Source organism: Meriones unguiculatus, chromosome 12, assembly GCF_030254825.1.
Source record: "Meriones unguiculatus strain TT.TT164.6M chromosome 12, Bangor_MerUng_6.1, whole genome shotgun sequence".
Classification (NCBI taxonomy): Eukaryota; Metazoa; Chordata; class Mammalia; order Rodentia; family Muridae; genus Meriones; species Meriones unguiculatus.
Window position 1 is genome coordinate 39,756,608 of NC_083360.1, and position 12,474 is coordinate 39,769,081.

Sequence of the window (12,474 nt, forward strand, 5' to 3'; positions counted from 1 at the left end):
GAGTTTCACGGTACATTAGTGCCCTGCCTTCCAGGTTTGCCTGTTTTTGTGAGGGGCGCTTATAGCAAAGATAGATTCATGTTGTGTGTGGTGTGCATGTCAAAGCCTGACAGCAACATCGGTTGTCTTCCTCCATCACTCTCTACTTAATTTACCAAAACATTGTCTCTCAAAGAACCCAGGGCTCACCAATTCTGGCTAGTCTGGCTAGCCAATTTGTTCTAAAACAACACAAGTCTTCCAAACATTACAGGTGACAAAATCCACTTTCTCTGGGTCATTGGGGTAGGTTGTGGGGGAGACACGAAGACAGGAAGCAAAGATGTAGAGCCATTCAGTTAAGGGCTTACAACAGCAATGGCAGTGTGTTTATTTTCTTAATCTGCCAGTTCCTTTTCAAAATTGGCATACGCCTTTAATCCCAGCACTTGGGAGGCAGAGGCAGGTGGATCTCTAAACTCAAGGACAGCCTGGTCTACAAAGTAAGTTTCAAGATAGCCAGGGCTGTCTTGAAAAACAAAACAAATGTTATTTTTTTATGTGTATGAACGTTTTGCCTGCACGTATGTCTGTGTATCATGTGCATGCCTGGTGCCTGAGGAGGCCAGAGAAGGGTATCGGATTCCTTGGAACTATAATTAACAGGCGGTTGTGGGCTGTCAAGTGAATGTTGGGAACCAAACTGGAAGAGCAGCTGGTGCTCTTAATTGCCAAGCCATCTTTTATGGGCCCCTAAATTTCTTTCTTGACAAGAAAACCCAGGACCTTGATGTTTTAGTGCCTTGTTAAATATGAATGTTGATTTTGGAGGTGCTGGTTAAACTTCTGTGGATAGCTGACTCTCTGCAACCTTCCGAGGTCTGTGATTCCTTATGTGTATGCCTGTACAAATTCTTGGGTATATAGGCTTCCATGAACTTGGATGCTTCTGTGTGTGTGTAGACCAGAGGTTAACCTTTAGTGTCATTTCCTCAGGTACCACCCACTTTGTTTTGTGAGACAAAGTTCATCAACTGATCCGGAACTCATCAGTTAGGCTAGCCAACTGGCCAACAAGCCCCAGAGATCTGGCTTTGTCCCATTAGCACAGGGACAAAGTGTGTGCCACTACTGCCTTTTCTGTGGGTTCTGGTTATAGAACTCATTATTGTGTCTGTCAACTCACCCCTCCCACCCCCTACCCCATTTTTTTTTTTTTTCCCAAGACAGGGTTTCTCTTTGTAGCCTTGCTGTCCTGTAACTTTCTCTGTAGACCAGGCTGGGCTTGAACTCAAGAGATCTGCCTGCCTCTGCCTCCTGAGTGCTGGGATTAAAGGTATATGCCACCATTGCCTGGTTAGATCTCTCATTTTTATCTTGTGTGGCAACCGCTTTTCCAACTGAGCCATGTCTCTCTAGCCCAGGCCTGACTTTTTCTGGCGGGGAAGACAGGAAGAAGCTGGCTAGGTTGTCCTGGCGTAACTGAGCTGGCCTCGTGATGTTACCTGACTTCTACACATACAGATACTGGGGATCTGGAATCTGTTTTTCTTGTGTTCAGAGCAAACACTGTGACCCACCCCAAGCCCAGTTTTTACGAAGACGCACAAACGACACAAACGACAGAAAATGAAGAACACTGTATTAATGTTTATTTCTAATAACAAGAAACAGAACATCAGTCCCTTATTTGTACAAAAATACCTGAAAGTTTACAATAAGGTTCACGAGCCAAAGAGCTATATAGCACAGAGTGAAGCAAAGCACGCGGGATAAAGGTTTTGTCTGTTAATTAACATCCTCTGCATTCCCTGAAAACGTTTACATGTCAGGTCACTTTCCGGTCACTGCGGTTTGCACTATGACATCACAAATCTACGATGAGCTAGCCGCGCCCTCAGAGGTGAAGGCGCAGTGATCGGACAGACTGTCAGGTATTTAAGTGCAGAAAGGAGAAGACAAAACATCTAAGCTGAGGCACATATTTTTTCAAAGTTTAAGCAAACAAGAAAAAAAAAACCACGTTCAGAAACTCTAACACCTAATAATATAACAGAGCCTACCTATGAAAACTCTAAAAACCCAAAGCATTTGGCATTTTCCTTCTCAACTTAGTCCAGGTGGCTACACGGAGTTGTCATTTAGAAAAGAAAATCACAGGCAGAGATTACAAAGTCAAAACAGGCTCCAAAACAACCCTGAGCTGTCCCCTTTACATTCATGTCAATTAAATACAAAAATAAAAGTCAAATGTCCTTCAGTCTCTGGCTAGGGGGGGCTGGGTACCCACTAACCAAGGGACTAGCTGTTTCTGGTGGAATTCCCAGCTGCCTGTGCAAAGGCTGGCGAGCTCGGGGCCACTGAAGTCTGCTACACTCAAGGCGGGTTGCAGCCTTCAACAATTCACTTCGGCAAGGGAAGTACAAAACACTACGTCAAACCAGCTACATACAAAATTGTGAACCAGAGTCAAGCCTATACTTCCTCTTAAATAAAATGCGTACTTATAAATATGAGCTACACGTCCTAGCTGTCCTACTGCAGAGGCAAACGAGAGAAGGACTATGCACTGTGGGGACTGTTCTGTGTAAACTGGAGAGAGAAAACCATAGGGTTGTTTGTTGTCTGTTTTGTAAAGTTCTGACCTTGAAGTCAGCAAAAAAGAAATGAGTATGGTAAAACTGAAAATGTCCGTTATCTGTCCCTAAGGGGAAGATCAGTGGAAGCCTGCTGCCAGGCATGAACTTGAGAATTATCTCATTGTCAACTGAATGATTAACTAGCTGCGAAAGAAAAGAGAAATGCAATTGAGCATTTATGCTTACGAAAATGTTTTACTAAAAAAAGGAAAAAAGATTAAAAAGATAAAAAGAAAAAAAACGAAAAAAATTCTTCATTTGTTGTAATAAACATCTCGTGGAAACACGGATTGCATGGTCTGTGAACTACAGTGTTTCTATACTGTGGACCAGCTCGCAGCTGACCTGCATTACAAAGCGCTGTCACATCTATCTTCCACTATGCCGTCAACCGCAGGGCAAATCAGAAGTGGCTCCCTGGGGAGCACTTCGCCAAGTCGGGACTGGCAATCTAGTGGCTAGCTCAGGTACGTAGCAAACTTCCTGTGTGGTGTCAGGAAAGGGAAGCCTGTTCACCACAGCTATCTGTGTGTTTCTCAAAAAGAGTCCTGTCTGCTACTCTCATGCCTGGTAAATCATTTAGGGGACAACAAAGGGTCCTCCATGGAGCTCAGGGGACCCAAAGGTAACTCCGGCCACCTTCTGACTCCTCTCTTGGAGGAGGAAGCAAACATCATGCTGCTAAAAAACTGTCCAATATTCACCACCACTGTGAGGTACTTCTCACCCTAAGCTAGCAGAGGCAGAGCCTCTGCATACCCTGCTACTGCTGGCTTAGGGGGTTTTCAGTAGGGTGCAGAGGTCATCAAGCAAAGACTCAAAGCCAGCCTATGCTGTGCCTTCTGCAATGTTTCCTTATCTTTTTATCACCATAGAAGCTCAGGGTGACAGAGCACAAGGCCAACAAGATGACATTTTCTTTTTAGATCCATTAACCCTCCCTCCCCCCAATCCCACCCCTGTGGGAGAACTGAAATGACTGAGGCTACTGCAGAGAGCAAAGGCAGCGATTATTCTACAACAGTGGGCGGCTGTGAAAATGTGAGGCACAGGGCACCCCAGATGGACTATGTGGCATCCACAATGAATACCAATGTGTTCCAAGAAGGCTGGCTGACATCAGTCTAAAGCTGAGGTCATGCAGCTGTGCTGTGCTGGGGAACAGTGAGTTTTCCAAAGTAACAAGGTCTCCTGCACTGTGGAGAACGAGACACACTAATAATAAATGACCAGACATCAGCACAACAACAATGATGACCAGACTGTGGCAGCTTGACTGAGTCCGCAAAACATGCTTGGTGTCGACCATGGTTGACACCTTTTATTATTTAATTAAAAAAAAAAAAAAAAAAGCTTTTCAAGTATAATGGGAAGGACTGGGGTGTCTATAATGTAGGAGCCAAATCCACACTGTCACAACCTGCAGAGAGCAGGATGCCCTCTAGAAAACTTTGGGGACCCATTTGTAGGCCGAAGTCTGCCAATTCAAAAATTCTTTGTCTCATCTGGGTTGCAAAGCCACATCCTCTCCTACCATAGGCTGAGTACAACATTGACAACGAAGAAGGAGTGCAAAAAAGTGATCAATACAAAAAAGTAAACATCGCGGTTTTAATTGTCAAGATTATTCCAGGGCAAGAGTTCATTTCCAATCACTTCTCTGCGATTTTTCACCCTATGTGGCCTAATCAAAAATCGTCATTCCAGTTTCTTCCCACACTTGCACTGGATCTCATCCCTCCCCCAATTTTAAATGGCTGACGCAGAGGGAGGTGGTCCTGCTTGATCTGCAGCAGCAAATCTTTGTGAAGTCCAATAACTAATTGATGTTGGTCGGTTGGTACCGATCAAAAAGCCATGTTGTTCTGAGTCTTCGGGTGGGAGTAGATGTGTGTCCTCACCCTCATGCAGGCCTCTCTTCTCCGTTCCAGTGTTGCTGCCTCCAGCCTCTGTGAGAGGGCAAGGAGGTCATAAGGCCACGCGGATGCAGTGGTGCTTCAGCTTGCAGGGCAGAACACCTTTGTTGAGCTGGTAGAAGTCGACCAGCTGAATCAGATCGGAGAACTTGGTGTTCCCATCATCCAGAGTGAAGAATGTCTGCCCATCATCCTCGCACTGTGGAGACACAGAAGACACTTGCCATGTTAGAGGCTGTGACCGTGGGGGCCAACCCGTGGCCTGTGGTCAGGAGCAAATTTGCCCATGCACGGTTCTGTTCCTGAGAATCACACACTGAGTTGGCAAGGTAGGTCAGCTGGCATGGCAGGTAGGGAGCCAGTATTTGTGTTGGGTGCTAGAATCTCACTGTGTGACTCTGGAAAAGGGGCAAAGGTCACTTGGTATGGCTTGGCTGCCTGGCTTCCTGAGATTCAGAAGGGCTTTAAAGCTGCTCTTAGCTCACCAGACTCAGGAATGTAAGTTCACCAACTGAGTCTCTGCTACACATAGCACACTCAAGGCATTCTTGTCAAAGGGCTCAGGCAATCTGCATATCAGCCTTAAGTTTACCTGGCTCTATGTCCCTCACTAGCCTATGGCCTCCACTTGGTCCAGTCTAGAAAACTCCAGTTCAACCTTGTGAAAAGATGCATCTAGCAAATGATTAGCAAACTCCTTTATAATTTCGAGCAGTCACAAGTAGGGCCGTTCCTGTGCTGAGAACAGAACAGCCAATGACAAGTCTGCATCAAGAGCCCAGTAGACCTAACTCCTCCATCCCAGTCAGTTACACAGAAGCTGAGGAGTCTCAGGGTAATGGCAGCACTCTCAGCATCATTCCCTCATGGGTACTCTTGAGAACTGCTTCCCTAGACTGGAAGCTCTCTCTGCTACTATCTATAGCTTGTCATGTTTAAACTGGAAATCATATCAGAAACAGAACCAGAGGGCTTAAAAAGGGCAGGTTTGAAGGTACTTACAGGCAGGATCTGGAAGTTTTTAATCTTCTGGTGATGGCACAGTGTCAGTACGAACGCCTTTGGGTTGCTCTGGCTGTCACGGAGGAGGAACAGCCTGGAGAGGGGAAACCGGCTATTGACTACTCATTCTTTTTCAAATCCAAAATGAATTGCCCATGTATGAATATATGCATATGCACGATGGCCAGAGCTGCCTGACAAAAAGGGGCTGGCAGCCATGACACTTTGGTGTTCTGTCTGAGTGACCTGAGTGACTTTCTGTAGCTGTAGTGGATGCAGCACCCAGAAGTCAGTTTGGAATGTCATTCAACAATGAAAGGCACCAGGGACCAAGGACCATTGATTATACGGCTGATTCTGGTTAGGCAGGGAAAGGACAAAGATAGAGCTGGAACCTTCTGTCCAGAGAGTCAGGACGTGCTCAAAGATTGTCAAGGGACATGTCCAAATTATCCAGCAAAGAGGAGATTTTCCCTAGAGAATAACCAACTACATAAGTGAAGAATCCATCTGGCACTCCTCACACCCTTCACTCCCTGGGACAAAGAAGAGCATCTGCGGGAGCTAAAACCAGAGTTTACAAGTTGAAAAACAACAACAACAACAACAAAAAAAACCCCAATATTCGCCACTCCAAACTGCCTTACTCTTGGTATTTCCTTTTCACAAAAGCTTGATGGTACAGGACTCAGACGGCGACCGTCTTTATCCAGGGATAGGGCAAATGGAGCTCAGACGCCTCCAGACTGGATACACTGAGCAGACTCCTACACCACTTCCTGTGTACTCCTGCCCCAGATATACGAGCCAGCTCTAGCCATGGGACACTGTCTGGAGTGAATCCAGACACCATTTGTCAGGTCTGGCTTCTACTCACAACAGGAGCGAACTGTAATGCCTATGAGGATGTCAGATGCGGGACCCAAGGTTATGGATTTCTTTTTCTTCTTTTTTGTTATAAAGCATACAGTGAGGGGTACTCCAAAAGTTTAAATAAGTAAGCGGGCAAGCATATCAGTGTTAGCTTCCTGGCTTTTATAATGCCACTGTGGTTATGTAAAACCACACAAAACTTCCACCCAGAAATCACTAGGAATAAAAGGACATGAAGCTATAATTTACTTTTAAATGATTAAAATGAATAAATAAACAATGACAGAGTGCATGTGCTGTCCTGTTAACCACTAGTCTTGGGTAAAGTTACATACCAGAGTTGATTGCATTTTTCTTGTAACTTTTCTACAACTTCTAAACAATTACAAAATAAAATTTAAAACAGAACAGCACAAAGAAGCCCAAACTCATGCCTTCCCATACCTTCAACACACTAGGGAGGAAGAAAAGAAAGTTTCCAAGCCCTACTTGTCATTATGAAGAAGAAACATCCTGAGACATTAAACCAAACTATCACCATTAGTGGTGTCACCAGCTTGTAAAATATAATATTAGAACAGAAGGCAGTTAAATAGGACTGGGGAATCCACACTTGAAAGGTAGAACACATCAGTGCCTTTAAAATGCAAATCTCTACTCTGATTCTCCCAGGGGCTTAACCACAAAGCTCCTAACCCTACCTAACACTATAACCTCCTCAGCATGAAATTTTGAAGGAACTTGTAGTCTTTAGAATTTGCACACTCTGGGTAACACCAAATAGCATCTTACTCCATGGCTTGGTTTAGCCAGGCTCATAGGGAGAATGTTATCCTAGATCCATGATACTGCACGTCTCTCACATGCGGAATCAAGAATTAACTATATATCTTTATCTGTATCTACAGTGATCCCATGAAATCAGTGGAAACAGAAAGAGGAGGGACCAGTCCTATTTGGTGGGGAAGAGATGGACCAGTGGAAGACAAGGGTCAAGGAAGGGAAGAAGGGAAAGGCAGGTTTTAAAATAAACCTGCCCATTTTTTGGTGTTGGGGTGGGGCATCACCATGGATGTCATTGTTGTGGAACATGTTGATAACATGATGACAAGATGCCCTGGAAAGAACAAGGTTATTCACTCACTGAAACCTGGGAGCTTGGAGTGTTCCTTTCTGATCAGAGGCAAGATGGTTGCCATCTTAGTCATTTATCAACTATTTCTATCTGTAGATAGGGCTCTAGGACAAGATGAAGGCAAAGGTGAACAGTTACTCTGGGCTGGGAGAGGCCATTGGGATAATGGCAGCCACAAAATAGCTTGCACCCTGAGGTCCAAACTCTCTTGCTGGATCCTGGTAACCTTGTGACAGCTATGATGTGAATGCTTACAGGTCAACTTGCTACAGACACGTATACAGTCAGTCACCTAGTCACTCTGGCCAATGGCCGCCATCATCCACTACACATATACGAGTGAAGCCATCCTCTGTTGTCCAGCTGGGCTTAAGAGTGAGACAATTTATTGAGCAGTCACAACTGTGAGAGGAAAGCTTCTTGTGGCTCTGAAGTGTATAAATAAAAAGGTGTTGGTGATTTCTTCTATTTGTTCACTGCCTTAGAAAGTAAAAATAGTCTTTAGTCTTGTTGTTTTCTATTTAAATTTCATTTAAGAGGTAAAGGACACATCTGGATACATGCAGGAGGGGATAGATGAGAATCACCTCTGTCCTTAACTTGGCCAGGCTAGTATATTTTGACTATGACCTGGTTTCCGCAAGGGAATTGTGTGTAGTGAGGCAGACCACGTGCTTGACACAGTGAGACCTCAATAGATCTTCTGTTAGTAGAGTTTCCTTACCCGTCCACGAGACCTTGCTGCTTGATGATCCTGTGAGACTCCTCGCGGGAGATACGTCCATGGAACCAATGCTGAGTCCTGTGAATCACTGCAGAAGGATGGGAAATACAGGGTAAGCCATGTCTTTTCTTAAGAAGAGACCCTCAAAAAGGCCAGAAAACAACCCTGACAAACATGGAGCTCAGTTATAGAAGCACGGTACACTCTTGACAGTGCACTGCGCACAGCTCAGAGCGGTTCAGAAGGCAGGGCTCTTCTTTGCCTTTACATGTAATACAAAGCAGTTAGCCATGCTCACCTGAATTCAGGGTTGAAGGATGAAGGGGGCTTTGGCTGCTTAGGATATTCATCCTTGTGCTGCGCTTCTACAAAAGAAATGCTTACATCAGCAAAGATGAGAGACTGACATACCAAGTCACCCACTGTCCAGGACAGGGTGGCTGAGCAGTGTCCCCAAACCCTTAGACTCTGATGATACCACCTGACTATGGAGAATAAAGAGCTTATTGGCCAAAATGGCAGAGAACACCAAGCAAATGCACTTTGTTTATTTTTAGCCATCCTAGCACTGGCGGCGGTAGCAACATGCTACTACAATGGAAATCCTGGAGACACAGCCGAGCAGCCTAGGCTGCCGCTTTAACCCTGGCAGGTCTCAGAACACTGTCCCCCAGAGTCCGTGTGCTCAAGACTTTTGCCCTTTTCCCACACTATGGCTGAAGGACTGGGAGCGTCTTCTAAGCAGAGGCCTGGGCAGGTGTTCTGCACATGGTCTTTAAATTTCAGGGAAACCTGAGATGGGAGATAATCTTTCCATCTGCAGATTCAGCACTTGAGCTCAGTGAGAGGACTGTTCCCTGTGGAGTCCTCATGCGAACGTCTGGCCCTGTGCCCTACACGAACAGCCACTAGTAATTTATCAGCAGGAACAGCCCAGGACAGAGTGGTGTGGAAGGCTGACAGCATGGAGGGCCTCTGGGGCCAGCTGTTTCCTGCACTTACTCCCATAACTCCCTTTCACCAACACCAGTGGAGCCATTTTCCTGGAAAAACCTGGGTGTTTGTGTGTAACCAGTTTCAACCAGACTAAGGCTAGTGCCGTACCCGCCAAGCATGGCCCTCTTCCAGGGCAGCACTCTGGGCTTCAGCCGGATTATCAATCACTCTTCCGGTTTGTCCAGAAAAATCCATCGCCACAAGAGAATTCTCAGAGACACTGCGCTGTAAAGCAAAGGCCACAGATTCTAAGATGCAGGGAAAACAGCCAGGGTGGCATGCCTGAGACCATCCTCCCTCCATGAGACAATCATAGAGATACCCAGGAAGGGTGATACAAAATTTTCTGGTTTGGGTTGACAACTCAGTGATTTAAATGGAACCAAACTAAAAATGTCTTTGGGCTTGGTTTAAAAAGAAAGTTGATCATCTCCAACTCCTCAGTGCTGACCATGCTTGGGGCATTAGTTCAGGGAAGCAAACACTAGATTCTTCTATGATATAGCTTGCTCTCTCTCTCTCCTGGGAATAGGTACCAGAGGGTCTTTTAGATCACATTTTAATAATACAGTACATTTCTGTGCTTTTGGGGAACAGGAATGGTTACATTCTCAACATCCTCACCAGGGAATGACTTAAGCACTCATGGGTTCTATGGCTTAAAGGAACAAAAGGAATAAGAAAGATGGTTCCTGTAGAGCTAGAAGTGGCTGCTGCTATTTTTGGAATGGGTGAGGTGTGCCGCACTGAATTTCCACAGCCTTCACTATCGAGGGCTCTGACTCTACTTACCATAGGTGTGTTGAAGGGAGAGAGCAAAGCCTTTCTCTGCTGCGGGATGCGATAGTTTTGGTACAGGAGCATTCCGTACTGAAGAGGAAAGACTAGAGTCAGTACAGCACCCGAGGGCTCCCACAGCCCCAGCCCCCAGCAAACCCCACCGCTGGGAGGGCAATGCTTATACACAAGAGCCGACTACTCTCTGCCAAAGGCCCCCCATGCGTCTAACACGCTGAAGATGGTGCACTTCAGTTCAGTTCTGCCTCAGAACTTCTATCCTGGAAGAGAGGGGGGTGCTGACTGGTCTGGGACTGTTGGAGAGGGAAACAAAGAGGGCAACAACACATACTGTAATGCCAAGGTCAAGAATAATCAACTTTCCTGAGTTCTGCATGAGTTAAATACTCTGAGTGCTCTATTTCACTTACTACTTCCCATTTTCATGATCTCTATACACTATCATTAGCCCCACTTGACAGAAAACGGAACTGAAATACAAAGAAATGAAGCAAGTGATCCAAAGTCATGAGAAGATAAGAATTCAGGACTCTAGTTCTAAAGCCAGTCTCCAAAAGACAGATGTTTCATATACTTTCAACAGCCCCAAAGCACTCCTGAATTATTGATTCAAAACACCAAATTAGAAAATTATGAGAGAGAGAACCAGGAAGAGAAAAATAAAGTTATGAAATGGCTGCAGTATCCTCTTGTCCTTGTTGCATGGGATGCAAGCTCTCTGTCCTATAATACAGCCCTTCCTAAATTACAGACATGTCCAATACGACAAAAACATTCTCCATGAGGGTAAGTGTACTCCTGGGAGAGGAGAAGAGAGAGAGAGGACAGGTCAGGACATCTGTTTGAAGTGAAAACAACCAAGAATCCCCCCATATCGTTGAGAAGACACCAAACTACAGTCAAGAATATGTAAATGGCATGTCCCAAGGAAACTGCTGAAACAAACAAACAAAATCAAAACAGAACACAGAGAAAACATTAAAACTAAAACAGCTAGTTGACATCTTTACAGAAACAATGAGATTCAAAGGACAAAGGAATGGTGAGGAAGCAGAAATAGCTGCTACTAGTGAGCCATTCCTTTAATAACACGGGCAAGACTAAGAGTTTTTCAGCCCCACACTCCAAGGATTGCTGGGAGCTGGGTTCTTCTAGTCCCACAGAGAAGAATGCCTGTTCAGGGGAAAAATTATAGAGTAAATATGCATATGATTAAAATCTGAATACTATGTAAAGCACAGCAGCAGTGCAGCTTAGGAGGTCTTAATAGGTAGAGAATGAATATTCACAAGAACATTTCAGATAGATGGTAAGGGAAATGGAGAAAGCTCTTATGTCAGCCTGATTGTGGTGCAAGGACTAAATTACATGGCTTTTTAATAAGTTAAAAAGACGCATGTTGTGGTGCTAGGGTAGCCACTGGAAAGGAAAAAAACAATGTATGAGAAACAGGCATACAGGGAAAACATAGATGAAAATACTCAATGTAAAAGAAAAACTACTCTAACACTAATCAGACCAAGTGAGGCAGTGATGCCAACGTTAGATAAAAGCAAGAAACATCGCTGGAAACAAAAAAGTGATCATGACACAGACTGAAAAACCAGTTAAATATGCATGGTCCGTATATTGTCCTTCTTCAACATCTGTCAGGGGAATGAGTTCTGGGATGAACTACAAATACCATAACAGATAGTATTTTTATAGAACCTATGTACATCTATCTATCTATCTTCTCATAGACTTTAATCCATCTACAGATTAGTTAGAATACTTAATATGTACATGCTATGGAAATGCTGTTTAGAGAATGACAAGACAAAGTCTGTACACATTTAATACAAATGTAGTAAGTATTTGTGTTTGTGTTTGTAGTAGTAGCTGCATGTTCAGGTACTTTTATAATTACTCAACTGACATGTCTTCTGATTCAGTTGCCCTCTCTCCTTGATCTCCTAGTTATTTTAAAGTAGGTAAAAAATTATAATTTATTTGCATTGTATTTTTAAATAAGATTTTTTTTTCTCAGTTACTAAGGAAGTAGGCTGTTTTCACATTTATTGTTTGTACTTTAAAGACTACAAATTCACATTGTTTCTACTTAAAAATGAGGACCTACATGGTGGTAGTTGTATTCATACAAAGTCTTTAAATTGTTGAGCCATGAGCCATTTATGTACCAGCTGTCTATAGTTGCCTTCTTTCATTTCCCTTTTTATTTTAGTTGACTAGGCTTTAAAGATACATGTATAGTCCAATTAATGTTATTTCCTTTGTAATTCCTTCTATTGCTTCAGAAAAAAGAAAGTATGACCTAACAATGTTTCCTGCTTCATTGCAGCGTAGGCTCTCACTTCCTATTCACATCAAATTAAACGTGACTCTCTTAAAAAGCAAAGGATTAAGGTAACA

At 44.1% G+C, this 12,474-nt stretch overlaps 1 protein-coding gene across 7 annotated transcripts in view; it reads right to left on the minus strand.

The window, feature by feature from the left end:
* Window positions 1-1,609: 1,609 nt before the first annotated feature.
* The window catches only part of Grb10 (growth factor receptor bound protein 10), a 121,674-nt gene continuing 110,809 nt past the window's right edge, over window positions 1,610-12,474 (minus strand). For all 7 annotated transcript variants that reach the window (XM_021647179.2, XM_060365687.1, XM_021647175.2 and 4 more), the window contains exons 12-17: window positions 10,057-10,134; window positions 9,373-9,489; window positions 8,567-8,633; window positions 8,269-8,356; window positions 5,537-5,630; window positions 1,610-4,733 (exon numbers count right to left, since the gene is read on the minus strand). In XM_021647179.2, the coding sequence (XP_021502854.1) occupies window positions 4,587-4,733; window positions 5,537-5,630; window positions 8,269-8,356; window positions 8,567-8,633; window positions 9,373-9,489; window positions 10,057-10,134 (591 nt within the window). In that variant the 3' untranslated portion in view covers window positions 1,610-4,586. The remainder of the gene's footprint in view (window positions 4,734-5,536; window positions 5,631-8,268; window positions 8,357-8,566; window positions 8,634-9,372; window positions 9,490-10,056; window positions 10,135-12,474) is intronic.